This window comes from Miniopterus natalensis, chromosome 4 (genome assembly GCF_054644295.1).
Source record: "Miniopterus natalensis isolate mMinNat1 chromosome 4, mMinNat1.hap1, whole genome shotgun sequence".
In the NCBI taxonomy this organism is placed as follows: Eukaryota; Metazoa; Chordata; class Mammalia; order Chiroptera; family Miniopteridae; genus Miniopterus; species Miniopterus natalensis.
Genome location: NC_142084.1, coordinates 8985152 through 9009130, shown reverse-complemented (window position 1 = coordinate 9009130; position 23979 = coordinate 8985152). Strand labels below are relative to the sequence as shown.

The 23979-nt window shown below is 56.3% G+C and overlaps 2 protein-coding genes across 4 annotated transcripts in view; one reads left to right on the top strand and one right to left on the bottom strand.

The window, feature by feature from the left end:
- The first annotated feature begins 7355 nt into the window (after positions 1-7355).
- Positions 7356-22390, top strand: CAMSAP3 (calmodulin regulated spectrin associated protein family member 3). 3 transcript variants are annotated; one of them, XM_087816267.1, is made up of 19 exons: positions 7356-7503; positions 12965-13218; positions 13580-13702; positions 13782-13877; positions 14089-14121; positions 14996-15043; positions 15286-15428; positions 16166-16328; positions 16403-16496; positions 16569-16623; positions 16773-16846; positions 17130-17199; positions 17306-18746; positions 19841-19980; positions 20063-20334; positions 20726-20825; positions 21205-21311; positions 21388-21506; positions 21590-22390. In XM_087816267.1, the coding sequence occupies exons 1-19, from the start codon at positions 7356-7358 to the stop codon at positions 21893-21895; spliced, it is 3786 nt and encodes a 1261-aa protein (XP_087672393.1). In that variant the 3' UTR covers positions 21896-22390. The 3 variants fall into 3 exon arrangements, with proteins under 3 accessions (XP_087672393.1, XP_087672391.1, XP_087672392.1); XM_087816265.1 differs by having other exon boundaries at positions 13565-13702; positions 15286-15424; positions 16189-16328; XM_087816266.1 differs by lacking the exons at positions 14089-14121; positions 14996-15043 and having other exon boundaries at positions 15286-15424; positions 16189-16328.
- A 1009-nt stretch (positions 22391-23399) lies between these two features.
- Positions 23400-23979, bottom strand: part of XAB2 (XPA binding protein 2) — a 30376-nt gene continuing 29796 nt past the window's right edge. Inside the window, exons 17-19 of the mRNA XM_016217436.2 lie at positions 23829-23958; positions 23594-23703; positions 23400-23506 (exon numbers count right to left, since the gene is read on the bottom strand). Coding sequence (XP_016072922.1) covers positions 23445-23506; positions 23594-23703; positions 23829-23958 — 302 coding nt within the window. The 3' untranslated portion in view covers positions 23400-23444. The remainder of the gene's footprint in view (positions 23507-23593; positions 23704-23828; positions 23959-23979) is intronic.

Sequence of the window (23979 nt, the reverse complement as noted above, 5' to 3'; positions counted from 1 at the left end):
TCTTGAAACTGCTTTCTTCAAGGTCACTATTGAACACTATGTCCCTGTATCTACTCCGAGTGTTTGCTTAGTATCTTATGGACCCTCCAGGCCAGTCCTGAACCCTGGAGCTCACTCCCACTTTCCAGAAGCCTTTGCCTCCTTTGTTTCTCTTCCCCAGCTTCAGTTTCCCTGACTCCCACAGGCCACCTCCAGCTCTAACGATGAGCTTGGAGTTCAGATCTGCATAGCCCGGGGGTCCAGAACCATGGAGTCTTGTCGGACCAGAACATCACGAGACCCCAAGTTTGTATGTGGTTTGATTTTTCCCCCCTTGTATGGCTTCCTTGTATCCTCAGGATTGGCAAAGGCCAGTAGGCACAGTGATGAGGTCAGAGGATGATACAGGAACCTTCTTCTGTGTTGGGGCCCCACTGGCTTCACCAACATCACAGAGCAGCCAGAGCCCCCTTCTCTCTACGCTGCTTCCTCCACCTTCCCCTACAGTCACCTTGGTCTTCATTTATTTTGTCTTTAATTTTTAAAAAATTAAACATTTGTTTTTATTGTTTTTAGAGAGAGGAAAGGAGAGGAGAGAGAGAGAAACATCAATGTGAGAGAGAGGAACAGCGATCGGCTGCCCCCTGCGTGCACCCTGACTGAGGATCGAGCCTACATCCTGGGCATGTGCCCTGACCAGGAGTCAAACCAGGGACCTTTGGGTGCACAGGACAGTGTTCAGCCAACCGAGCCAGGCCGGCCAGGGTGGTCTTCATTTTTTATACTTGTAAGGTCACTGCCTCGCTTCCGTCTCCCCAAACACCTCCTTCTACCAGAGGGAGGAAAGGGGCGAAAGGAGTGGACAGAAAATTCCTTCCCAAGGACATGCAGAGGAGAGAGGCCCGCTGGGGATGATCTCTGTCCCTTGACTGGCGCCAATGCAGAGTCCACGCCTGAGTGTGCGTGCGTGTGTGCAATAGGCTATTTTTAGAGCAGTTTTAGATTCACAACCAAGATAAGCAGAAAATACAGAGATTCCCCATAAAGCTCCTGCCCACACAGGCACAACCTTGCCCCTGTCACTGTTCTGCACCGGATGGCGCATTTGTTGGTACTGATCACCCTCCACTGAGGCATCGTCGTCACCTGGATCCGCAGTTGGCACTGAGGTTCACCCTGGTGGTGTACATTCTGTGGGTTTGGACAAATGTATCATGACATACTTTCATCGTTAGAGTATCACAGAGAGTGTTTTCACGGCTGAAGTCCTCTGTGCCCAACCTATTCGTCACAGCCTCCCGGGCCCCTGGCAGCCACTGACCCCTTCCCGGCCTCCATGGCTGCACCTTCTCCAGAGTCCTGACGCGGGACTCGTGCAGCCTGTTGCCTTTGCAGGCTGGCTTCTTTCACTTAGCAGCATACTTTTAAGCTTCCTCCGCGTCTTTTCACGGCCTGACAGCTCCTTTGTTTTTAGTGCTGAATAATATCCCATTGTCTCCATGTCCTACAGTTTCTGTATCCATTCACCTGCTGGAGGACACATCCGCGGCTTCCGAGTCCCATTTGTGTCTTTGTGTGTGTGAGAGGAAAGGAGGCGAGCTGCCCCTCAGGGTACTGCAGATGCACACGGGCATCTCTCATCAGGACACTGGAAAGACGGGGAACTCCTGCTCTCCTCCTGGGCCCTCTGGGACCTGAGACTCAACCTGTTCAAGGTGAAACGCATCATCTCCCCTCCCTCGCCCGCCTGGCCCCTCACCTCCTGTGCCCATCTCAGCAGCGACACCACCACTTACCCAGCTGCGAAAGGTGGAGATCTGGCATCTTCTCCAACCCCCCCTTCCTGTCCTTGCCTCCTGCCCCCAGCAGTCAGCAAGTCCTGCCCATTCTCTTCCCCAAACACGTTCCGAATTCTTGTGTTTCTCTAACCCCAAAGCCACGCCCCAGGACTGGCCTCCTGAGGGAAGCTTCAGTGGTCCGCCTGGCACCAGTTGGATTGTTTTGGAAACACCAGGCCCCTCAAGGCAGCCCTGAAGCTCAGACGTGCCTGGCTCTTTCCAGACCAGCATTACAGATCTGATTTGATTTTGTGCCCTGCATGTGTGCGTGGTTTTCAACCAGAGAGTGATTCAGCTTGCCAGGGGACAGCTGGCGATATCTGGAGACATTTTTGGCTGTCACGATTGAAGGGGAGTGCTACTGGCATCTAGTGGAAAGAGGCCAGAGGTGCTGCTCAACCCCCCACAAGGCACAGGACGGCCCCCACAACAATGATCTGCCCCTGATGTCCGTAGAGCTGAGAGTGAGAATCCTGTTCTAGAACTACTCGAAGCGATCCACGCACTGGTGCCGGTCCGACGCCCTGATTACCTGTCCAGATGAGACCGAAAAGAATAAGTGATAGAAACTTTATAGGATCTTAACAAAGTAATTTTATGACTGTTGGCTCATGTTTTGCATTTTTAAAAAATTCTTTTTTATTAATAGACTTTTTAGAACAGTTTTAAATTTACAGAAAAATTGAGCAGATAGTACAGTTTCTATATACTCTCCCAACACTCACACTCACACACACACACACACACACACTCACACACACACACACACACACACTCACACTCACACACACACACACACTCACACTCACACACACAGTTTCGCCTATTTGTAACATCTTATGCCAGTATGGGGCACTTGTTACAATTTATGAACCAATAGCGATACATTATTATTAACTAAAGCCTATGCTTTATTCAGACTTGTGCAGTCTTCCTCTAATGCCTTCTTTCTGGTCCAGGATCCACATGACATTTAGTTGTCCCGCCTCCTTAGGCTCCCCTTGGCTGGGGCAGTTTCTTGAGCTGTCCCTGTCTTTGACGACCTTGGCAGCTCTGAGGTACAATGGAGGACGCCTCCCTGAGGGATTTTTCTGATTGTTCCCTCCTGATTAGATTAGGGTTTGGGGGAGGAAGTTCACCGAGGCAAAGTGCCATTTTCATCACATCATATCAAGAATGTATGTGATCAACCTAATTATGACTGTCGATGTTGACCTCGATCACCTAGCCAGGTGACATAGTGTGTTTGTCAGGTTTCTCCACTGAGAAATTACACTCTCCTCCCTCTTTCCAAACTGTATCTTTGGAAGGAAATCACTAAATGAAGTGCCACCCCTCCTTGAGGGTGGGGTATTTGCACAATGTATTTGGAACTCACCTGTATTCAGGTTGTCTCTTGTCCTTCACTTGTCAATGTCTTCAATCATTTATTCCTATCAGTCTGGACTCATGGGTATTTATTTTATTCTTGGGGTTATAAGCCAACACTGTATCAATTTTGTTGCTCAAATTGCTCCAGCTTTGGCCAGTGGGAGTTCTTTCAGTGGCCCCTGTGGACCTTTAACACTCTCCCATGGTGGTCAGGTGCCCTCGCTTTCTGGCATTATGCATGTCTTTTTCAATTTTATGTTCCTAGAAATTAATGTTTATTGCACTTAATGGACTGGGGGGTGGGGGTGGTCCCTTCACTGGAGAGAATTTGGGAAGCACTCCAAAGCCTCCCAGCATCTTTCTCCATACGCCCCACTGCACTCCATCTCTCCTGACCTTCCCTAGCCCGCCAAGCTCATACCTGCCCCAGGGCCTTTGCTCTTGCAGTCCCTGCTGCCTGGAATGCTTTTCCTTCACTGCTCCTTTTCATCACCCCCGTCTCTGCCCATCTCCCCATCCTCAGAAGATCTTCCTCTTCCCAAACCTAAGCAGCCCCACCCCAACTGTGTCCAGCGGGCCTGCTTTATTTTATTATTGTCCCAATACTCTGTCTCTTGCCGAATGATCTCTTTTGACATATTTGTTTATTGCCTCTAAATGTGTGTCCTAAGGACAGGGACAGCCACCCCTTAGCATGAACAATATTACTTGTTCGTTTAATTATTTTGAAATATTTCAGAAATGTCTCCCAGAGATCCCTGAGGTCTGATCATAAACTTCCTCTACTTTGGCCAAACTTCAGAGAGGCCACCATGGGACGCTGTGTGTGGGGGGAGGGCAAAAACGGTGGCCGTACCCAAATCCCATCCCTACGGGACGCTGCGGGCTGGAGGTGTGGAGAGGGGACCCCAGCTTCCTCTGCTTTGAGGTCCCCTCAACCACAAGCCCCACCCAACCCCCTCCGAGAGCTGAGGGTGTTTAGAGGGGGCACAGCCTCAGAATGGAAGGGCCCAAGGTGGTTCAGAGGCGGATCCCTGATCCCGGTGACAGGGATCAGAGCCGCCTTCCATTCTCCTTGGCCAGGGATGAGATTGTGCTGGACAAAAAACCCCTCAAAAACTGTTACCTGTTAGTATGATTCCAGAAATACACACACACACACACACAGATTGTGCAGATGATTTGGGGGTGTTTATACACTCCCCCAAATTTATTCCTGAACCCTTGACCTACAAACACTCTAAGCTATCCCACCCCCAGTTTAATCCCAGGGCCCGAAGAGTTAGGAGGCAAGACAGCTGAAGGAAGCCCCAGGTACGGAGGAGGCAGGAGGCAAGGAATTGGGGTGGGCCCAGGGGGTTTCGGGGAGGGGGCTGCCCGGTGCACTCGGGGGAGCCAGTATGCCTGCACCTGCCTAGGCCCAAAGAACAGGTCCCCAGGGGCAGGTGGGACGTGACTGCAGCAGCCTGTGTGGGTGGGGAGGTCTGGCCCAGCCAGGCATTCCAGTTGGCCCGGTGTGGGGGCTGGGCCGCGTGAGGCCTTGGAACTGGCACTGGTGGAGAGGGCACTGGCCCGGCTCCTGCTCCCGATGCCCCCAGGCCCTCCCAGCCCCAGCCGGGGAGAGGTAAGGGCCTGGGGCCCTCTCCTCGGCTGGAACCTGTGTCTGCGCCTCGCCGGCGTCCCCCGGGAGTGTACGCTAGCGAGCAGCGAGCGCCGCCTTCGCCGGGGATTGGCTTTTGGGTCCACAGAGGTCATAAGAACCTTGGTAGGAAAAGCAAACACGCATATGAGCTGGCTCGACACGCCACGCTCATAAGAGGGGCAGGGCACACTATCAGTGTGACAGCAGGCACACTATCAGGGCCAGGGCGCCTCCCCATGACAGGAGCCCCGATCCCCCAATGGTGCCACAGGTGAGGAACCTGAGGAACCTTGTCCAGGCCTTTCAGGGGGCTGGGACACGAGCTGGGGCACGTGTATCACACACATCCTCACATGTGCTCGAATGCATACACACTGGCCTCTTTGTGCGCCCACACCCTCTCCTGCACAGGCACATCCAGACAGGAGGGCCCACGCCCCAGCTCCCCTCCCTTGGGCACACCCATCCCGTGCCTGGTCACACACTCTGGACCATGAGACCCAGCCTCAAACACACCTGTGTGAAGTATGTTCAAGAGACTTGGGACTTCCCGCAAAGGGTGGCACTCAAGGACCATCATCTGGGGTTGGGGTAGGGTGGGATCTCAGGAAATTCACTGGCTCTCATGCTTTCTCACCTCATAGAATTTCATATAGTCAAGAAAACACTCATTGTTCTGTGTTGATGGAAACCCCTCTGTAGTTGTAGATACACAAACTCACACTTCCATCCCCTTATGTGGTGTTCACCCACCCAGTCTCACTTATATGTGATGCAAAAATGCATCTAGGCACACAAGAAAAGACCCATATACACCCACAAACCATTCCAAACACAACTACTTACACACTCATACCTACACGCAACCACAGCTGTATATCACAACCAGGCACACCAGGACACCCACAAATGCACTCACATGTAAAGAGATGTGTTCAGATAATCAATTTACATTCAGAAAACAGGTACACATACATGTGCACCCTGTCACATTCATACACACATGCAACATCCACAGATTCACAGATGTAAACACCAGCTTCATCTACACAAATACACTCAGAAAGTGATACAAGTCAACACTCATATAAACATACAAACTCAAACACGTATACACACACAATTACACCTGGATATACACAGCTAGACATACAGGCCCACAAAGACCTAACACACAAACACTGTGCGCTCACTATCACACACAGATAAGAGGCACAAAGCAGGTGTTTCGACGCAAACACACAATAGAACACATAAGCAAATATTAAACAAATATCCACAAATAAGGGCTTGGATATTTACAAATATACTCAGGAACATGCACACAATTGCACTCTATACACAACTACATTCACACACACCTCCATTCTGACATCCACAATCAGACTCATACCACACACAAATATATTTACTCACACAAATATGCGATTCCTAAATAAATGTGCACACCTGCACTCTCACAAATGCATCTCAGAAATGGACATTCTTACACAATTCCACCCACTTCCACGGTTCACATACCCTGTCACACGAGGCTGACACCATATACTCAAATGCAGTCACCCACAAATACACTCACATGTAAATGCACATAATGCATAAATACAATCCGAAACTACTCCCCACGTACACATATATGTGTACACACCACACTCAAATACTCATACACAAATACACTTGGGCACAGAAACATCCCCACCTACACACAATTGGAGCTCACAAGTTCTGTTGACACCACAAATACACACGCAGACGTTCACACCCAGTAACCGCCATTCAAACACACTCATAGATACAAGTGGCCCCAGTACACACTCTCAGCGTCCCTCACATATTCCTTCACTGACCGTAATCAAACCCTTGTACACAACACAAGTACACTTAGGTGTTCACAAATACACACACAAAGCCACTGACAACACACAGATACGCGCACACTCACCACCCCTGTGTCCTCGGACACAGACACCTCCACAACACAGATCCTCTTACACACAACACACGTGAAAAACACGGACACCCCACGCACGTATGCGCACCCGCAGACACCCGCAAACGCACGCGTTCAGCGCCTAGCTACGCTCAGGGACACGCACACACACGCACAGATGCGAACACGCACATTCCTGCGCGCTCACAATACACAATCAGGAGCAGGTGCGCCCCCGCACAACCGCCTCCTGCGCTGCAAGACAGGCGCGCACAACCGCTCACACGCACAGCTGAGGACGCACAGGCGCGGCCCTCGCCTCCGCGGGCGCCCTCCCGCACCCTCGGGCGCGCCCCCGGGCGCGCTCCCGGTCCGCAGCCGCCGCGCCCCACCCTGCGGCGAGGACCCGAGCGGGCGGGCGCGGCGGGGGCGGGGCGCACCTGGGCTCCGCCCCGGGGCGGGGCCGACGCAGCGTCGCGGTCGGTGGCGGCCGCACCTGGCTCGGCGGCTGCGGCGACGCGGCGGCGGCGGCCCGGGTGCGAGCGCAGCGCGGCCCGAGCGAGCGCGGGGCGGGCGCCCGCAGCGCGGCAGCGCCATGGTGGAGGCGGCGCCCCCCGGGCCCGGGCCGCTGCGGAGGACCTTCCTGGTGCCCGAGATCAAGTCGCTGGACCAGTACGACTTCTCGCGGGCCAAGGCAGCGGCCAGCCTGGCGTGGGTGCTGCGGGCCGCCTTCGGGGGCGCAGGTACCCGCCGGGGGGCGGCAGGTGCGGGGGGCGGGCCTGGGAGGTCGGCGACGCGGGAACAATAGCGCGGGCCGCCGGGGTCCCCGGGCCTCCGGGCTCGCCGCTCGGCGCGGGCGCTGGACTTTGGCCGCCGGGCTGCGGGAGCGCGGTGGGGGTGGGGCCGGCGGCCCGGCCTCGCGCCGAGACCCCGACGTCGCGGCCCCAGGTGAGCGGGGCGGCGTCTGCGGGCCGCCGGGGGCCTCGGGCGCGGGCCCCGTCTTTGCGCATTCGTGTCGTGCGCGCGAGGACCCCCGGCGCACACCCGGACACACGCCCGCAGGCCCGGACACACACCCCGCGTCCGCCCTGCCGGCGCTGCGGGGGCGCGGGGAGCCCCGGGACCCCTCTCTGGCCTCCGCCGCCCCGGCCAGGGCCGGCAGCTGGGACTTATTGCCCCATTTTGCCTGGGAGGCGGGCGGCCCAGTGGAAGGGAGATGGCTGGGCCAGGACCGCCTGTGGCGGGGCCCAGGTGCGGGCCCTTCTCCCACTCCCTCCCCGGGCCCACGTGTGTGTAAAAGTCGGGCCGCCCCGAGCGGGAGGAAGTGGGTAGGTCGCCGGGATTGGAGGCCCTGGGCAGGCCCAGTCAGGGCCACTTGCCAGAGCTGGGACCTAGGGCCTGGCATGGGGAAGAAGGGGTTAATTAAGGACTGGGCCTTCCTAGGGGGACGCCCTGCCCACCTACTGGTCCTGCCCACTGGTCTTGGCAGCAGCTGGGCACAGCCCATCCTCCCTCAGTGGCCTTCCCAGATCAACCTGTTCTGGGTGTGGGTCTGGGTGATAGCTGTCCCTCTCCCGGTTCTGCTCAAGCCTGTCTCTCCCAGTCTCTCTCCCTGCACCCTCCCATGCAGCGCCCACTCTGGGGCCTGCTTGCCCCCAAGGATCGGCTTGAGGAAGAAAGGCGGTTGGTGGGAGAGACTCTGGTGGCCCCAGCCCCTCACATCCCAGCTTATGAGGCCATAGAGGGTTCACCTTTGGGAGTCAGAGTTGGGTTTGAGTCCTAGCTCCATCAGACTGTGAACAAATTATCCCAATTCTCTAAGCTCGCATATTCCCCTCTGTAAAAGAAGGCACTCCTTCGCTTATATATCCATTTCGCAAATGTCAGTGGGACAGCCACTGTGCCAGGACAGTGCAAGAGTGATTGGAATCCCAGTCAGTACCTTCTTCTTTTTAAAAAAAGAAATATATTCCTATTAACTTTAGAGAGAGAGGAAGGGAGAGGGAGAGAGAGATAGAAACATTAATCAGCTGCCTCCTGCACGCCCCTGCTAAGGATTGAGCCCGCAGCCGCAGCTGGGGCATGTGCCCTGACTGGCCTGGAACCAGCAACCTCGTGGTGCACCGGCAGATGCTCAACCACTGGACCACACTGCCCGGGCCCAGTCAGTACCTTCTACACAAGGTTGCTGGGAGGCAGAGGAGAGAGCCCAGCTATAGAATTCTTCGCACTGTGTCTGGCACACAGTACCCGCTACATAGATGCTTGCTATTACTGCTCCTGGCACAGGTGTGATGTTTTTATTAATAATATTAATACTAGTCATTGTCCCCTGGCCAGGGGACAGCAGAAATTACTATCCCATTTCACAGGAAGGAAAGTGAGGTTCCCTTGAGGAGATGCACTGACCCAGGTCCCTGCGCTGTGTGACATCCTCCCTGAGGGTCAAGTTCAGTCTGTTCCCCACTCAGGTTCTCTAAACAGAGGGGCTGAGGAAGGTGGGACACCAGGCCCTGACAGGAAAGTGGGGTACAGAACTCTGCTTGGCTCATGAACTCTGGGACTCTACTGATGCCTTTTGGGTGCCAGGCCAGTGCTGGGTGCTCAGGATGCATTGGGAGTTGGACGTGGGAGAGTGGGATATGGGACATAAAACCAGGTCATCGCTGCCCTGAGTGATAAGTAGCGGGTGCAAGAGAGCCTCAGGGTAGGGGAGGTGGGGGAGGAAATCCCTAAAATCTTCCGGGGAGGGGAGGAGAAGGGAAGGCTCCTCAGAAGGAGGGCTTGAACTTTGAAGTATGCATAGGAATTTGCCAGGGGGAGGAAAGCACACACAGGGCATGGTGTGTGGACCAACAAGGAGTTCTCCAAGAACAGAGGGGGTCCGGTGGTAACCCAGGGAGGCTGGGGATGAGGGAGGCTGGTGAGACTGGGAAGGGCCTCTCAGGACGTGGGTGAGGCTCTGAGGGCGCTGGGGACTGACAGGAGGAGATGAGAAGTGCAAGCACCCAGGGGAAGGGCGGCCGGGGAAGGGGTGCTTCTGGTGCCTAAGGCACAGGTGCGAGGAAGCTGGGCAGCAATGCAGGCGGGCTCAGCAGGGCTCCAGCTGAGAGAAGATGGAAGGGTGCCGGCTTTCAGCAGGGCTGGGGACCAGCACAGGCAGTCCCTGTGCCTTCGGAATATCAGTGTGTTGCACAGGGGAACCGGGTTTATGTCAGTGCTGCCGTTTGCTGGCTGCGTGAGCTTTAGCAAGTTCTGTCAGATGTCTGGGCCTTGGTTTTCTCATCTGCACAATGGGGGTAAGAATGTAAATGCTGTAAGGACTAAATGACCAGACGTATGAAGGTAGTTGCGGTGTAAGTAAATGCTAGTGGCGCTTAGGGCTACTGCCCCTATGGTGGCCACGAGGCACACGGCTGGTCTGAACTGCAGTGTGCTATAAATGTAACAAACACAGTGGCTTCTGAAGACTTGATACCAAAAAACCATGAAATATCTCATTAATAATAATGTTTTTGTATTGATTGCATGTTGAAATGATAATATTTTGAATGTCCAGGGGACCCCGTGGAGGCTAGGGACACAGTTGAAAATCTGTGGATAACTTCTTTTTGTGTTAATCCTTGCTCAAGGATATTTTTTCCATTGATTTTTAGAGAGGGAGGAAGGGAGAGCAGGAGGGAAAGAGAGCGAAACATCGATATGAGAGAGACACATCAATTGGTTGCCTCCCACATGGGCCCTGACTGGGGCTGTGGATAACTTTTGACTTCCCAAAAACAAAAGTACTAATAGCTTACTGTTGACCGGAAGCCTTACTGATAACATAAACAATCGAGTAACATGTATTTTGTATGTTCTATATATTACACATTGTATTCTTACAATAAAGCGAGAAAAGAAAATGTTATTAATAAATCATAGGGAGGAGAGAAGCGTTTACATTATTTATTGAAAAAAAATCCACATATAAGTGGACCCATCCAGTTCAAACCCATGTTGTTCAAAGGTCAGCTGTATATTAGGTTAAATATATTACTAAGTTAATGCTGCTTGTTTCTACTTTTTAAATGTAGCTACTAGAAAATTTAAAACTACATATGTGACTTGCACTGTATTTCTATGGGACAGCACTGCTCTATAGTAAATGTATAATGAACATTTAATAGCCTAGAACTGTGGGTTTCAGCCAGAGGTGAGGTGGGGGTTGATCTCGGCTCTCAGGAGACATTTGGCACTGTCTGGAGACATTTTTGGTTGTCATTACTTGGGAGGAAGGTGCTACTGGCATCTAGTGATTAGAGACCAGGGATTCTGCTAACAGTCTTACAATACAGGACAGCCTGCCCCACCCCTTGCTGGACACAAAGAATTATCCAGCCCTAAATGCCAATAGAACAGAGGTGGAGACACACTGGTATAGAGGAAGTGCTTGTTAAACATTAGCTATTGGTAGCAAGATCTCACCTCATGTTTTCATTTTGAAGGCCCTGACAAGTCCGGCAGAAAAGAAACTTGTTTAATTTTTGTTAATGGGAGCAGGAAATGAGTAGGAGCTGGAGAGATAGGGAGAAGGGTTTGGTTTTGAAAGATGCCAGGAGGTCGAAATTGAGTGAGTGAAGAATAGTGATTTCTCACTGCGATGGGAACAGAGAGAAGGAACAGGTTTGGAGCAAGATGCTAAGGATTATGGGAGATGCCAAGGCTACAGCAGGTGCTCAGATGGCAGTGGAAGCCATCAAAGTGTGTGTGGGGGGCATGTCCATTTACAAGGCTGCTGAGACAGAGCTGTCAGCTGTGCCTTGAAGGGGCATGTGAGGAGGGGGCTTAGTTTGAGTGGTGGGAAATGAGACACTGGGCGGGGGGAAGGCTTCCAGAAGGAGGAGGTCCGGGCAGAGAGCCCAGGCAAGATACGGGCCCACGATTGTGTGTCGGATGGCCACTGCTGGCCTTGAGGAGGCTGGGAACTGGAAGGGTAGGAGCCAGATCAGGGAGGTTAGGTGGGGGTAGGCTGGAAAGAGGCGAAGCCTGGCGAACTCCTCGTTGGAGCAGCTGAGCTGAGAGGGGCAGAGAACAGGCAAAACTCTCCACAGAGGTAGGAGGTTAAGTGGGAAGGTCAAGTGTGATTTTAGGGGCTGAGGAAAGAGACTGGCCATTGAGGGACTTAAGGCAAGGATGCTTAGGTCCTTGGGAGCATGGTAGTGAAAAGAGGCACCAGAGGAAGGTCTGGTCATGATCAAATGATCTAAGCAATAGAATCCTGCCCCCATTCTCAGAACCCCAATATTCAAAACAGCTTCTCTGATTGGAATGAGCATTGGCCCTCCCTGGAAGAACCACATGCGGGCAGGTCCCCCTATGTTGGCCTCAGTCACCTCTCCCTCCCCCACCTCCATGTGGGGCTTCCTTAAGGCCCTTCCTGCCCCGCGGTCTCACTCAGGGTTTTCATGGCTGCTTCTCTCCTAAGTCCCAGGCCCCTCCTACTCAGCCTCTGGTACCTCCGTCTCAGTCCCCACCCTCTTTTCCCCATCTTCCTCTCACACCTGAGGCCCCCCCCCCATCTTCCCTCCCCCCCCCCCCTCCAGGGTCAGACCACTCACCCCTCCCAAAGTGTCTGCATCCTGAAGGCCTCCCATTTGTTGCCCTGCCAGCCCATCCCACCCCAGCCTCCCGCTGAGAGCGTGTAGTCTGCTTGAGGCCTGGGTTTGAATGCCAGTTCCATCGTCATGGCCCAGCTGAGTGGCCTTAGGCAGGTTGCTTTTCTTCTCTGTGCCTGAGTTTTGGAGTTACCAGTTGTTCCCTGGCTGCTGCTTCCTAGGGTTACGGTAAGGTGTAAATGAGCCTACAGGGTGTTGTAGAGCGCCCAGGGCGAGCGATTAAGCATATTATATTATTGTACTCTTCCCCCCTTCCCCCCTTCCCCCCTTCCCCCCTTCCCTGAAACAAGACCTCTCCCCGCCAGCCCTCTCCCCGAGGCACTGTGCGCTCTCCCACCTCCTGGCCTTTGCTTGCAGAGCCCCTCAGTCCTGCCCGAACCTCCTCCTCGCTCCTTCCTCTGGCAAACTCCTCTACACTTGCGTCTCCTATCTCTGCCCAGGTCCCCGACTCTCCCTTGTGCTGTGCTCCCTTAATTGGAGCCATGTAATTGGGGGTGGGGGGTGTCCTGGTGGCCCTGACCTGCCCTCACACCTCTCTCCTGCACAGAGCACGTGCCCTCGGAGCTGTGGGAACCCTTCTACACCGACCAGTATGCGCAGGAGCACGTGAAGCCCCCGGTGACCCGGTTGCTGCTCTCGGCCGAGCTGTACTGCAGGGCCTGGCGCCAGGCGTTGCCGCAGCTCGAATCACCCCCCAGCCCCTCTGCTCTGCTGGCCCTGCTGGCACGGAGGGGCATGGTGCCCGCGCTGCCGGAGCGCCCTGTGCAGGAGGCCGACTTGAGACACCAGCCTGTCCTCATGGTAGGCCCCGTCCACAGGACTTGGCCACTTTCTGGGACTCCACCCGTCAGGCCTGGCTCCTCCCCCAAAGGCTCCTCCTACCAGGCCAGGTTCCCCCCATCAGTACTCTTCCCACCAGGCGTGGGTCCTTCCAAAAGATACTACTATGGCCCTTGAGGACTTCCCTACATGGCCCCCCAGATCCTACGCCCTAATTAATGACCTCAAAGCCCAGCCCACCAGAAGTGGCTTTTCCAGGTCCCTTGTCTTGGTTCCTTTCCTGAGGCCCCACCCATGAGCCCTGGCCCTGGCGCCCCTCCCACTTCCAGATTCTTCCCCTTTCTTCTGTTCTGGTCTCACCCCTCAGCCCTTGTTCCCACAGGGAGCCCACCTAGCTGTCATTGACGCCCTCATGGTTGCCTTCGCCTTAGAGTGGACAAAGACGCTGCCCAGTCCTTTGGCCCTGGCCAGCTTGGAGCACAAGCTCCTTTTCTGGGTGGACACGGTAGGTGGGGTTGGGCCAGGATGGGCTGGGGGCCAGGATCGCCCAGTGACCAGAACACTGACCTCTCCTGGCCCCCCAGACAATCCGGAGGCTGCAGGAGAAGACAGAGCAGGAAGCAGCCCAGAGAGCATCTCCTGCAGCCCCTGCAGACGGGGTGGCCCCAGCACAGCCCTCGGTGAGATTAAGGCGATAGATGGACCGGAGGACAGACAATCAGGGCTGGGTGGGCAGTGCGGGGCTGCACCTTGTGGCCATTCCTGCATTGAGGGTGTTGGAGGTGACTCTGTCTCTCTCTCTCTCCCTTCCTCCCTCCTTCCTTCCTCTCCCCTCCCCTCCCCTCCCCTGTGCCTGCTCCTCTCATCTCCTCTCTGCCTCTCTGGGGTCAGTGCCCTACACGCTGGTACTGGAAGCTGGTTCCTGTAAGTGGGGCCCTTTCTGCCCCGTCTGCCTGCCCCGCTTGTCGCTTTGTGTCTGTCTGCCTGTCTACTACTCCTCTTACCTCCCCTAAGCTGTGAGCAAAGGAGGTGTGACCCCCAGCCCTGGGGGACAGAGACAACCCTTCTGTGAACCAAGAGAAGAGGGGAAATCTCTGCTGTTCACTGAGAGGGCAGACCCCTCCCGTTACCTGATGGGATGAACCTCCCCTCCCATCAATCAAAAGGGTAGAGCTCCCTTAGCTCGTCCACCTGAGCTGAGGTGGGGAGTCCTCCACTTTTTCTGAAGGGAAGACCTCAGCCCATCAGATCCATGATCCTGACCCTGATGGGCCAGGCACATGGACAAGACCCCTCCTAACCAAGAGGAAGGTCCTCAAACTCAAGAAGGTGGCAGATTTTTCCTGAGATTCCAGCTGCTCTAAGGATAGATCTCAACTTTGGGGGGTGGGAGGGGCCCATCCTTGAAGCACAAGTGGAAAGTGACCACTGAATGTGGGGGGAGGCTTTGGGCTGGATGAGGTCCCCGCCTTTTCTCACTCCAGGCCCTCTTTCCCCCAACCCTGGGGGCTAGGTTGGGGGTTCCTCTCCTTTTGCCTACCTGCTTCCTTTCCCTGAGCTGGGGCCTGGGTCTTTTGTGGGGGGAGGATTCCCTGCATGGAGGCTGCTCTGTGGGGTCCCTCCAGGCTGGGAGGAGCTGGGATCCCCAAAGCTGGCCAGAGTGCAGTCAGGGAGCTGGATGGCCAAGGGCTCAGGACTGGGCTCAGGGCTCTCCTCTCCCCACTCCCGGAGGTGTGCTTGGGTGCCCAGCAAGTCAGCACCTCTCCCGTCCCGCTGACGGCTGCTCCTCTCCCCCCAGCACGCAATTGCCTTCTGTTTGAAGGAGTCGGGGAGCAAACCCCCCATGGTAACGTATCCCCCACCCCAGGGTCCCAGGAGCCCCTGCCCCAGCCCCCACTGCTGGCCTGGCTGCTCGAAGACACTTCCTCTGCCTTGCTGCTGCCCTTCCCCTGCTCCAGGCTGGCCCTCACTTTGGCTCTGGGGACACCCCCCCCTCGTGGTGGAAACCCCAGGCTTCCCTGCCCAGCCTGCATGACCACTGACCTGGGGGCCAGTTGACCTCTGACCTGACCTGGTTCCCACCCGCAGATCCGATACCGCAAGGATCGTACCGTGGCCCGTTGTGCCCCCTGCTTTCCCACCGTGACGGGCCTCCAGGACCTGGCCAGTGGGGCTGCACTGGCTGCCACGATCCACTGCTATTGTCCCCAGCTGTTGAGACTTGAGGGTGAGTGAATAGGCCTGGGCCAGACCCCGCCCTGGGGAGCCCCATGTCCTAAGACCTAGCACCCAGGCATCTGTTCCTAGAGTGGTGCAGTCATTATGAGTGCAGCTTCCAGAATTGGCAGACCTAGGTTTAAACCTTTCTCTTCCCCTAATTAGCGGTGTGACTTCACATAAGTGTTTAACTTTTCTGCGCTTCATATGATTCATTTCTGCAGCAAGTATTTCTAGAGTGAACTGTGTGCCAGACCTCATTTTAGAGGCCAGGGATCCAGTGGCTCACATTCTAGTTTGGAGAGAGAGCAAGTTCATCCAAAACATTCCAGATGTTAGGTGCCTAGAAGGGTGCTGGGTAATCAGGAAAAGCTTTTTTTTTTTTTTTTAGATTTTTTATTGATTTTTAGAGAGAGAGGAAGGGAGAGAGAAAGAGAAACATTGATGCCAGAGTAAGACTCCTGCATGTCTCCTGCTAGGAATCAAGCCCACAGCCTGGGCATGTGCCCTGACCAGAATTGAACTGGCAACCTTTTCAGTGCACGGGAGGATGCCCAACCCACTGAGCCACACTGGCCAGGCAGGAAAAGCTTTTTGAATTGAGTTCTTAGGTGACTAGTGCCCTAGGTTTTGGAAATAGTAGATGAATAGACCGGAAGAACAGCCTATCACAGTACCCACCTCGTGAAGGGTTCATGGCATTAGACCCAAGGGAGGCCCTCCTTTTTCTGGGCTCCCCTTCTCCTCATAGACCCGGGCATTCTGTCCCTGCAGAGGTGTGCCTCAAGGACCCCATGTCTGTGGCGGACAGCCTGTACAACCTCCAGCTGGTGCAGGATTTCTGCGCCTCTCGCCTTCCTCGTGGCTGTCCATTGTCCCTTGAGGACCTACTTTATGTGCCACCACCCCTCAAGGTAAGGTCCTGGTGGGCCAACGTGGGTATCCAGGGCTGTGGGTCCCATGAGCTGACCCTGCCTTCCGCCTCCAGATCAACCTCGTGGTGCTGTTGGCTGAGATGTTCATGTGCTTTGAGGTGCTGAAACCTGACTTCGTGCAGGCCAAGGACCTGCCTGACGGTCACGGTGAGGCCCAGCCCTGGTCCAGGTGGGGTCGGGGAGGCCAAGCTCTGACTGACCCTCCTCTCTCTGCTGCAGCTGCTTCCCCCCAGGCCACAGAGGCCTCCACCCCTCAGAACAGCAGTGGCAGTAGGTACGCTTTTCCCGGTTGGGTGAGTGTCCACAGCCATGACGGGATCCTCCTCCCGGCTCATCACTGGGACAGGCCTAAGGGATGCTCTGCTCTCTACCCTGGGAGAGGTGAGGGAGGGGGTCCTGTGGCTGACGTGCATCTCTTGGCAGTTCTCCTGTCTTCAACTTCCGCCATTCACTCCTGTCACCTGGTGGCCCCCAGTCCCCACTCCGAGGATCCACAGGTGAGGGCAGGGGGATGTCCCTGAAACCCACCCAAAGATCGCCCCAGCTGATTTCATGTTGTCACCCTGTGACCCCTCCATTAGGTCTCTTTGGCACGTGGTGACATTCATTGACACCCACACTGACTCAGTGGCTCAACAGGACTCCCTAGTAACTAAATGGCCCCCAGCTCTCCATCCACATAATGACCCATCAGTGACTCACCCAGTGACACCCCCTGGCTAACCCCACCCAGGGTCCCCAGTGACCTCCCATAGTGACTACTGAGTCACCCCTCCCTAGGCTCACTGAAGTCCTCCCCATCCATGTCCCACATGGAGGCCCTGGGCAAGGCCTGGAACCGGCAGCTCAGGTGAGTGCATCTCAAGGGCCTGGGCAGGGGAGAGGGCTGGGCCAGGCTGGGGCTGGGGTGGGTCAGGGCTTAACCCAGGGGCTGACCCCCCGCTCTGGCCGCCCAGCCGTCCCCTTTCCCAGGCTGTATCATTCAGCACCCCCTTTGGCCTGGACAGCGACGTGGATGTCGTCATGGGAGACCCCGTCCTACTCCGCTCTGTCAGCTCAGACAGCCTGGGCCCCCCGCGCCCTGTGCCGGCCCTGACCCCTGCCCACCCACCACCAGAGCCTGGCGACCTGCCTACCATTGAGGAGGCCCTGCAGATCATCCACAGTGCCGAGCCCCGGCTACTCCCAGATGGGGCTGCCGATGGCAGCTTCTACCTCCACTCACCTGAGGGGCCCTCCAAACCCCCGCTGGTCTCCCCCTACCCACCCGACAAAGCACCTGCCTACGTGCCCCACTTTGAGGGCTCCTCAAAACTGTCTCCCTGCCTGGCAGGGGAGGTACTGAAACCACCGGCCCTGTCTGAGGGCTCCCCGAAGGTGGGGGCTTCATCCCCAGCTGCCAGCAACTCAGAAGTGAAGATGACCAGCTTTGCTGAACGCAAGAAGCAGCTGGTGAGGGCCGAGGCAGAGGCCGGAGCTGGCTCCCCGGTGTCCACCCCAGCGGAACCAGAGGCCCTGAGCTCAGAGATGAGTGAACTCGGAGCCCGGCTGGAGGAGAAACGGCGGGCCATAGAGGCTCAGAAACGACGGATAGAAGCCATCTTTGCCAAGCACCGCCAGCGACTGGGCAAGAGCGCTTTCCTGCAGGTGCAGCCGCAGGAGGCAGGAGGAGAGGCGGAGGCAGAGGTAGAAGCAGCAGAAGCAGGTCCTTCCCCTGGTGGGGAGCGGCCAGCAGGCGAGGGCCAGGGTGAGCCATCCCCACGGCCCAAGGCAGTGACTTTCTCACCAGAACTGGGCCCAGTGCCCCCCGAAGGTCTGGGGGACTATAACCGGGCAGTCAACAAGCTGAGTGCTGCACTGAGCTCATTGCAACGGGATATGCAGAGGCTCACGGACCAGCAGCAGCGGCTCCTGGCGCCACCGGAGGCCCCTGGACCCACCCCTCCTCCTGCTGCGTGGGTTATCCCTGTCCCCACGACGGGTCCTAAAGCTGCATCTGCCAGCCCTACACGGCGTGCCCCAGCTGTCCGGCGCAGCCCCGGGCCTGGTCCCAGCCCAACACCCCGAAGCCCGAAGCACGCACGGCCAGCGGAGCTACGACTGGCGCCACTGACGAGGGTGCTCACACCTCCCCATGATGTGGACAGCCTCCCCCACCTGCGTAAGTTCTCACCGAGCCAGGTGCCCGTGCAGACACGCTCCTCCATCCTCCTGGCAGAAGGGCCACCTCCGGAGGAGCCCATGGCCAGGCCGGGCCTCATCGAGATCCCACTGGGCAGTCTGGAAGAGCCCTCGGCTGAGAATGAGGGAGATGGGAGCCCCCCTGGTGATGATTCCTTAGAGGAAGATGCTTCTTCAGAGGGAGTTCCACGCACCGGGCTGGGATTCTTCTACAAGGTGAGCCACCTTGGTGGGTGGGTAGGTGGTTGCTAGACAGGTGGATAGACGTGATCAGGTGGATGGACAGAAGGTGAGTGAATGAGTGGCTAAATAGCCACGTGGAAATGGGCAAAATGTGTGCAGCCAGATGGACAGATAGGTGGAATGTGTGGACACAGGGTAGATGGGTAGACAGATGGGGGGTGCAGCTGGATAGATGGGTGGGTAATGGACAGAGTGGACAAATAGGGCAAGGGTCTTCAATGGCATCTCCTTCCCCCTCCTATCTCCTTTACACTCTCCCTCCCTCCCCCAATGGCCTTGCCAGTTCCCCTTCTGGACCCTGTTCTGTATCTGGTTGCTCTTCATCCTCATGGCACCCCCAGCCTGGGCCACCGGGCCACCTGCAATCGCATCTTGACTGGTTATACTGACCTCCCTCCCCCAAATACCTGGCATTTCCAACTGAGCAGCCAGAGGTTTTCAAAAAATGCAGATTGGTCCTTGTCATTGCCCTATTAAAATCCTTCTGTAGCTCCCCCCTTGCTCTTAGGATTAAAACCGGTACTTATAAAAAAACAAAACAAAACCATAAATAAAAATAAAACCAGTACTTAGGCTCTGCTCACCCTGATCTTGTCCAATGCCATTCTCCCCAGCTCTGGCCCACACTAGCCTCCCCGCTGTTCTACATGCTTGCTAGGTTGGTTCTGGCCTCAGGGCCTTTGTACTTGCTGTTCCCTCTGCTTGGACCACTCTCTTCACCCCTCCCCAGTTAAGTCCTCCTCATTCTCTGGGCTGCTTCCTTCAGGAAGCCTTGCTTGGTGCATATCTGCAGTGTAGACTGGTAGCTGCCTATTGGTGTGATATCAGATTGTCTTCCCCACTGGATTAAGCGCTTTGTGGGAGCAGTGCCCAATTCTGCCCTGCCCCAGTTGTGTCAATACCCAGCACATGGGGCTATGCATAAAGTGGGCACCAACTAAATGCCTTTAGAACAATTAATTACAAAACCAAAAGGACAGGTGAATAGTTGGCAAGCTGGGTTGACTGATCAGATTATAGCTGTGCCAAGGGAGAGACAGCCAGTTGGACTCAGTGCCTGCCCCCAGGATGAAGACAAGCCTGAGGACGAGATGGCCCAAAAGAGAGCCAGCCTGCTGGAGCGGCAACAGCGGCGGGCAGAGGAAGTGCAGCGGCGGAAACAGTGGCAGGAGGCCAAGAAAGAGCAGCAGAGGGAGGAGGCTGCACGGTGAGGCTGGGCACAGCCCCAGGGACCCCTGCCACCAGTGATCCCATGGTCTGTCTGACCGCTTCATTCTCTCCACCTGTAGGCTGGCCCAAGAGGACGTGGCCCCTGGCCCCCTGGCCCCCACCACTAGGGCTCCAGCTGAAGAAGAGGTGGGCCCCCGGCGGGGGGATTTCACACGGCTTGAGTATGAACGCCGGGCCCAGCTGAAGCTGATGGACGACCTGGATAAAGTGCTTCGGCCACGGGCCTCAGGGACCGGAGGGCCAGGCCGGGGTGGACGGAGGGCCCCCCGGCCACGCTCTGGTTGCTGTGATGATTCTGCCCTGGCTCGAAGCCCAGCCCGTGGCCTGCTGGGTGAGGACCCTGTGGGACATGGCCTGCCCAGTGACCCTCTCCAGGGCTTGCTGAATGAGGCCCCTTTGGGGAGAGGGTGGATATATTTCAGGGGGGCCTTATGTGGGTGGTAAAGGTTTCAGGGGGGAGTATCCTGCCTGTTGGGTAGACTTCTGGAGGGATGTGGGGGCTGCAGTAGGGTAAGGGCTGTTGGGCAGAGCTGGCTTAATGGATGAAGCCCCCGCAGGTATGTTTAGGGGTGAGAGATTTCTGCTCGGGGCTGCACTGGGTGAGGGTTTTTGGCAGGGATGACCTCACATTCCCTCCCCAGCCTGCCAGCTAAGACCCCACTGGGCATTTTTGAAGGTGAGGGGGCTTTGGGGGCATCTGACCCGATGCACTCTATCCCCAGGTTCCCGGCTCAGCAAGGTCTACTCCCAGTCCACTCTGTCACTGTCAACAGTGGCCAATGAGGCCCCCAATAACCTTGGTGTGAAGAGGTCCACATCTCGGTGAGTTTGGCCTGGGCAGGTGGCCTCTCAAAGTCTGGATGTACATGTGTGTGAGCTTTTGAGTGTGATATAGCATGTGTACACATCTGCCACTAAAGGGCTGAAAGGTCACGTATGTATACAACTGGGATTGTCTGTACCTGCTTGATAGGACCTACAAATGTGCCTCTGCACCTGAGTGAGTGTCCAGCATGCCTGAGGCCAGGAGAGGGAGGGCATTGCATGAGCTTGGGGGTATATATGATGTACATGTATGTCTCCCACTCTACAGAGGGTTCCAGGCTTTTCCTTCCCTAGTCCCACTGCATACTGGGCAGCTTCAACCCCCCCCCCTCCCCCTCCACTGCCTGCATCTCCATCCCATTCCTTTTTCCCGTAGGGCTCCATCCCCATCAGGCCTCATGTCCCCAAGCCGCCTTCCTGGTAGCCGTGACTGGGAGAATGGCAGCAACGCCTCGTCCCCTGCATCAGTGCCTGAATACACAGGTAAGTGGGACTTCAGGTGGCCAGTGCTGGGCCCTGCCTTTCCCTAGTCATCCCTGCTGACTACCCTGCCCCCTAGGTCCCCGGCTGTACAAGGAACCCAGCGCCAAGTCCAACAAGTTCATCATCCACAATGCCTTGTCACACTGCTGCCTGGCAGGCAAGGTGAATGAGCCACAGAAGAACCGCATTCTTGAGGTCAGTCTGTGCCCAGGGGTGGGGGTCCAGTGGGAGGGTTGGGGGCCTTGTTGTGCTGGCTTACTGCCTCCCCTGCCCACCAGGAAATTGAGAAGAGCAAGGCCAACCACTTCCTGATCCTCTTCCGGGACTCAAGCTGCCAGTTCCGGGCCCTGTACACCCTGTCAGGGGAGACGGAGGAGTTGTCTCGGCTGGCGGGCTATGGCCCCCGCACAGTCACACCCGCCATGGTCGAAGGCATCTACAAGTACAACTCAGACCGCAAGCGCTTCACCCAGATCCCCGCCAAGACCATGTCCATGAGTGTAGATGCCTTCACCATCCAGGGACACCTCTGGCAGAGCAAGAAGCCCACCACCCCTAAGAAGGGGAGTAGTACCCCCAAATAACCCTGCCCTGGGTGGTGCTTGGCCACCACCCTCTTGGAGGACATTCAGTGGGTATTCCTGGGTCCTGTCTATCCCTAACCTTGTCTGGGTGGGGCTGGAGTCCCCACCCTCTAACTTTCGTCTCGTCCTGCTGTGGGGGCTGAGCTGGGAGGTTCAGGGACTCAGGGCTCAGCTTAGTCCCCTGTCTGTCCTCCCTACCTTCTTGAATAAAATAATTTAAAGCAACCTTGAGCACTGGCATCTCCCTGAGGCTGGCTGGGGCACCTGGTGATAACTGCCTGAGAGGGTTTCCCACACCATTTCCTGTCTCCTTTCACTCTTGAACCTGCTCCAGTCTCTTCAGCCTCTTCAGCTCCCTTACTGGCCCTGAAGCAGCTCTGGCCAAGGTCATGAGTTCCCTGCCAACGTCCCCACCCCATCCCCATTTCTGAGCCCCTTTACTGACCTCTTCGACACAAGAGGCTTCTGACCAGCCTTCCTTTCCCCACAGCCTCCCACACCCCTGCTCAGTTTTCCTCCCCAGTGTGCCTGTTGTTTGTTTTGCCTGGCACTTGGTCCGTGGCCAACTGCCAAACTCGATTGTGTCTCTTCCAGCTGCCTGCCTGTTTCTAGGCTCGGTTACCGCCCCAGAGCCAGGGATTCCTGTGTTGTCTCCTCAGCTCCACATGTGAGGTTCTACTTGCTTCCTGGCATGGCCACTGGATGTCTGATATAGGCCCTACACCATAAGCTTGAGCCAGGCTGAGCTCTCAGTATCTCTACAGCTATGACATGCCAGGTGAGGGATCAGCTTCCCAATGCCATCCAATACTGCACATGTCACCTCCTAAAGCCCTCTTCTGTCCCCATCGCTTCTCTCTGTCCCCATGACCACCCCTAGTCCAAGTCAACAGCCTGGGCCTCCCTATATTCCCAGCAGCCTCCTATACAAGCCAATCCCTCACAGCAGCCTGCGTGGCCTATTCAGGACACAAATCTGATTACATCCCTGAATGCTTAAAATCCCTTAATAGCTTAGAGCCTACTAATGGTTTCCCAAAGCTTAACTAAGGGCCACACCCTGGCGTGGCCCATGGCCAAGGTCTGGCTCCTGGCCTCTGTCCAGAATAGGGGTACCTTGCTAAACTAAGTCCCTAGGACTGCCTACCTCTCAAGCTTGCTGACCAATCTTCCCACGGGGAGGCTGGGAATCTCTACCTGCTGACTGGGGTAGAAGACAGGCCTTAGGGAGCAGGGCCTGGTGAGACCTAGGCAGTTGGGGGCAAGGCCCCGCCTTCTCCAAGGCTCAGGGATCAAGGAGGCCTCAGGTGGCCTCCAAGTCCAGAACTGGCTCTGCAAGGTGAGGATGGGCATGTGCCCTGGCCTGGAGCCCAGTGCACCACCTCCTCCGCCAGCCAATCTGGGGGTGGAGGGGCTGGGCCCAGGGCCAGAGTGAGAATGAGCTGGCAATGCCTGCAGGCACCTGGGTGGCAGGAGGGCGGGCAAGGAGGAGGCTCAGACCATGTCGTACAAACAGGCTTCATTGCAGGGCTGTGAGGGGGGCTGTGCATCAGTCTTCCTTCAGGCTCCCAAACACGGCAGCCGGCACGCTCTGCTGCTCCAGCCGCACCTCTGGGGCAGATGGGAAGGACCTGGTCACCGCAGCTCTCCAGAGGGGCCCAGCACCCCCTTACCCCCCCGCGGGGCCACGGGTCTCACCGTTGGGCTCCAGGTCCATCTCGTCCTCGTCGTCGTCCTCGCCCAGCTCGATCTCCTCCGGGTTGGCCTGCTGCGCCAGCTGGGCCAGCTCCTCCCGAGACGCGTCACTCCTGGGCGGGGCAGTCACTGTTCAGGTGGCCTGACCACCTCCAGCCTCCCAGGACCCTCCCTCTGAGGAAGACCTGGCTTGTTCCCACTCCCACTCCCACTCCCACTCCCCTTCCCCCATCCTCACCTCACAAACAGGATCTTGCTCTGGGCCCGTGGGGGCTGGTCCTGCTCGGCCTCGGCTGCCAGCTGCTCTGCCCGCTGCTCTAGCAGCTTCATGTCATCCATGCCACTCTGCCCAGGGGCAAGGTCAGACACTGTGGGAAAGTGGGAAGGGG

What these genes read in the sequence shown, in the direction of transcription:
- CAMSAP3 (XM_087816267.1), top strand. Translation starts at nt 7,356, where the DNA reads ATGGTGGAGGCGGCGCCCCCCGGGCCCGGGCCGCTGCGGAGGACCTTC. An exon ending in GGCCGCCTTCGGGGGCGCAG is followed by an intron (nt 7,504 to 12,964) that starts GTACCCGCCGGG and finishes TCTCCTGCACAG; the next exon opens with AGCACGTGCCCTCGGAGCTG. An exon ending in TCCTTTTCTGGGTGGACACG is followed by an intron (nt 13,703 to 13,781) that starts GTAGGTGGGGTT and finishes CTGGCCCCCCAG; the next exon opens with ACAATCCGGAGGCTGCAGGA.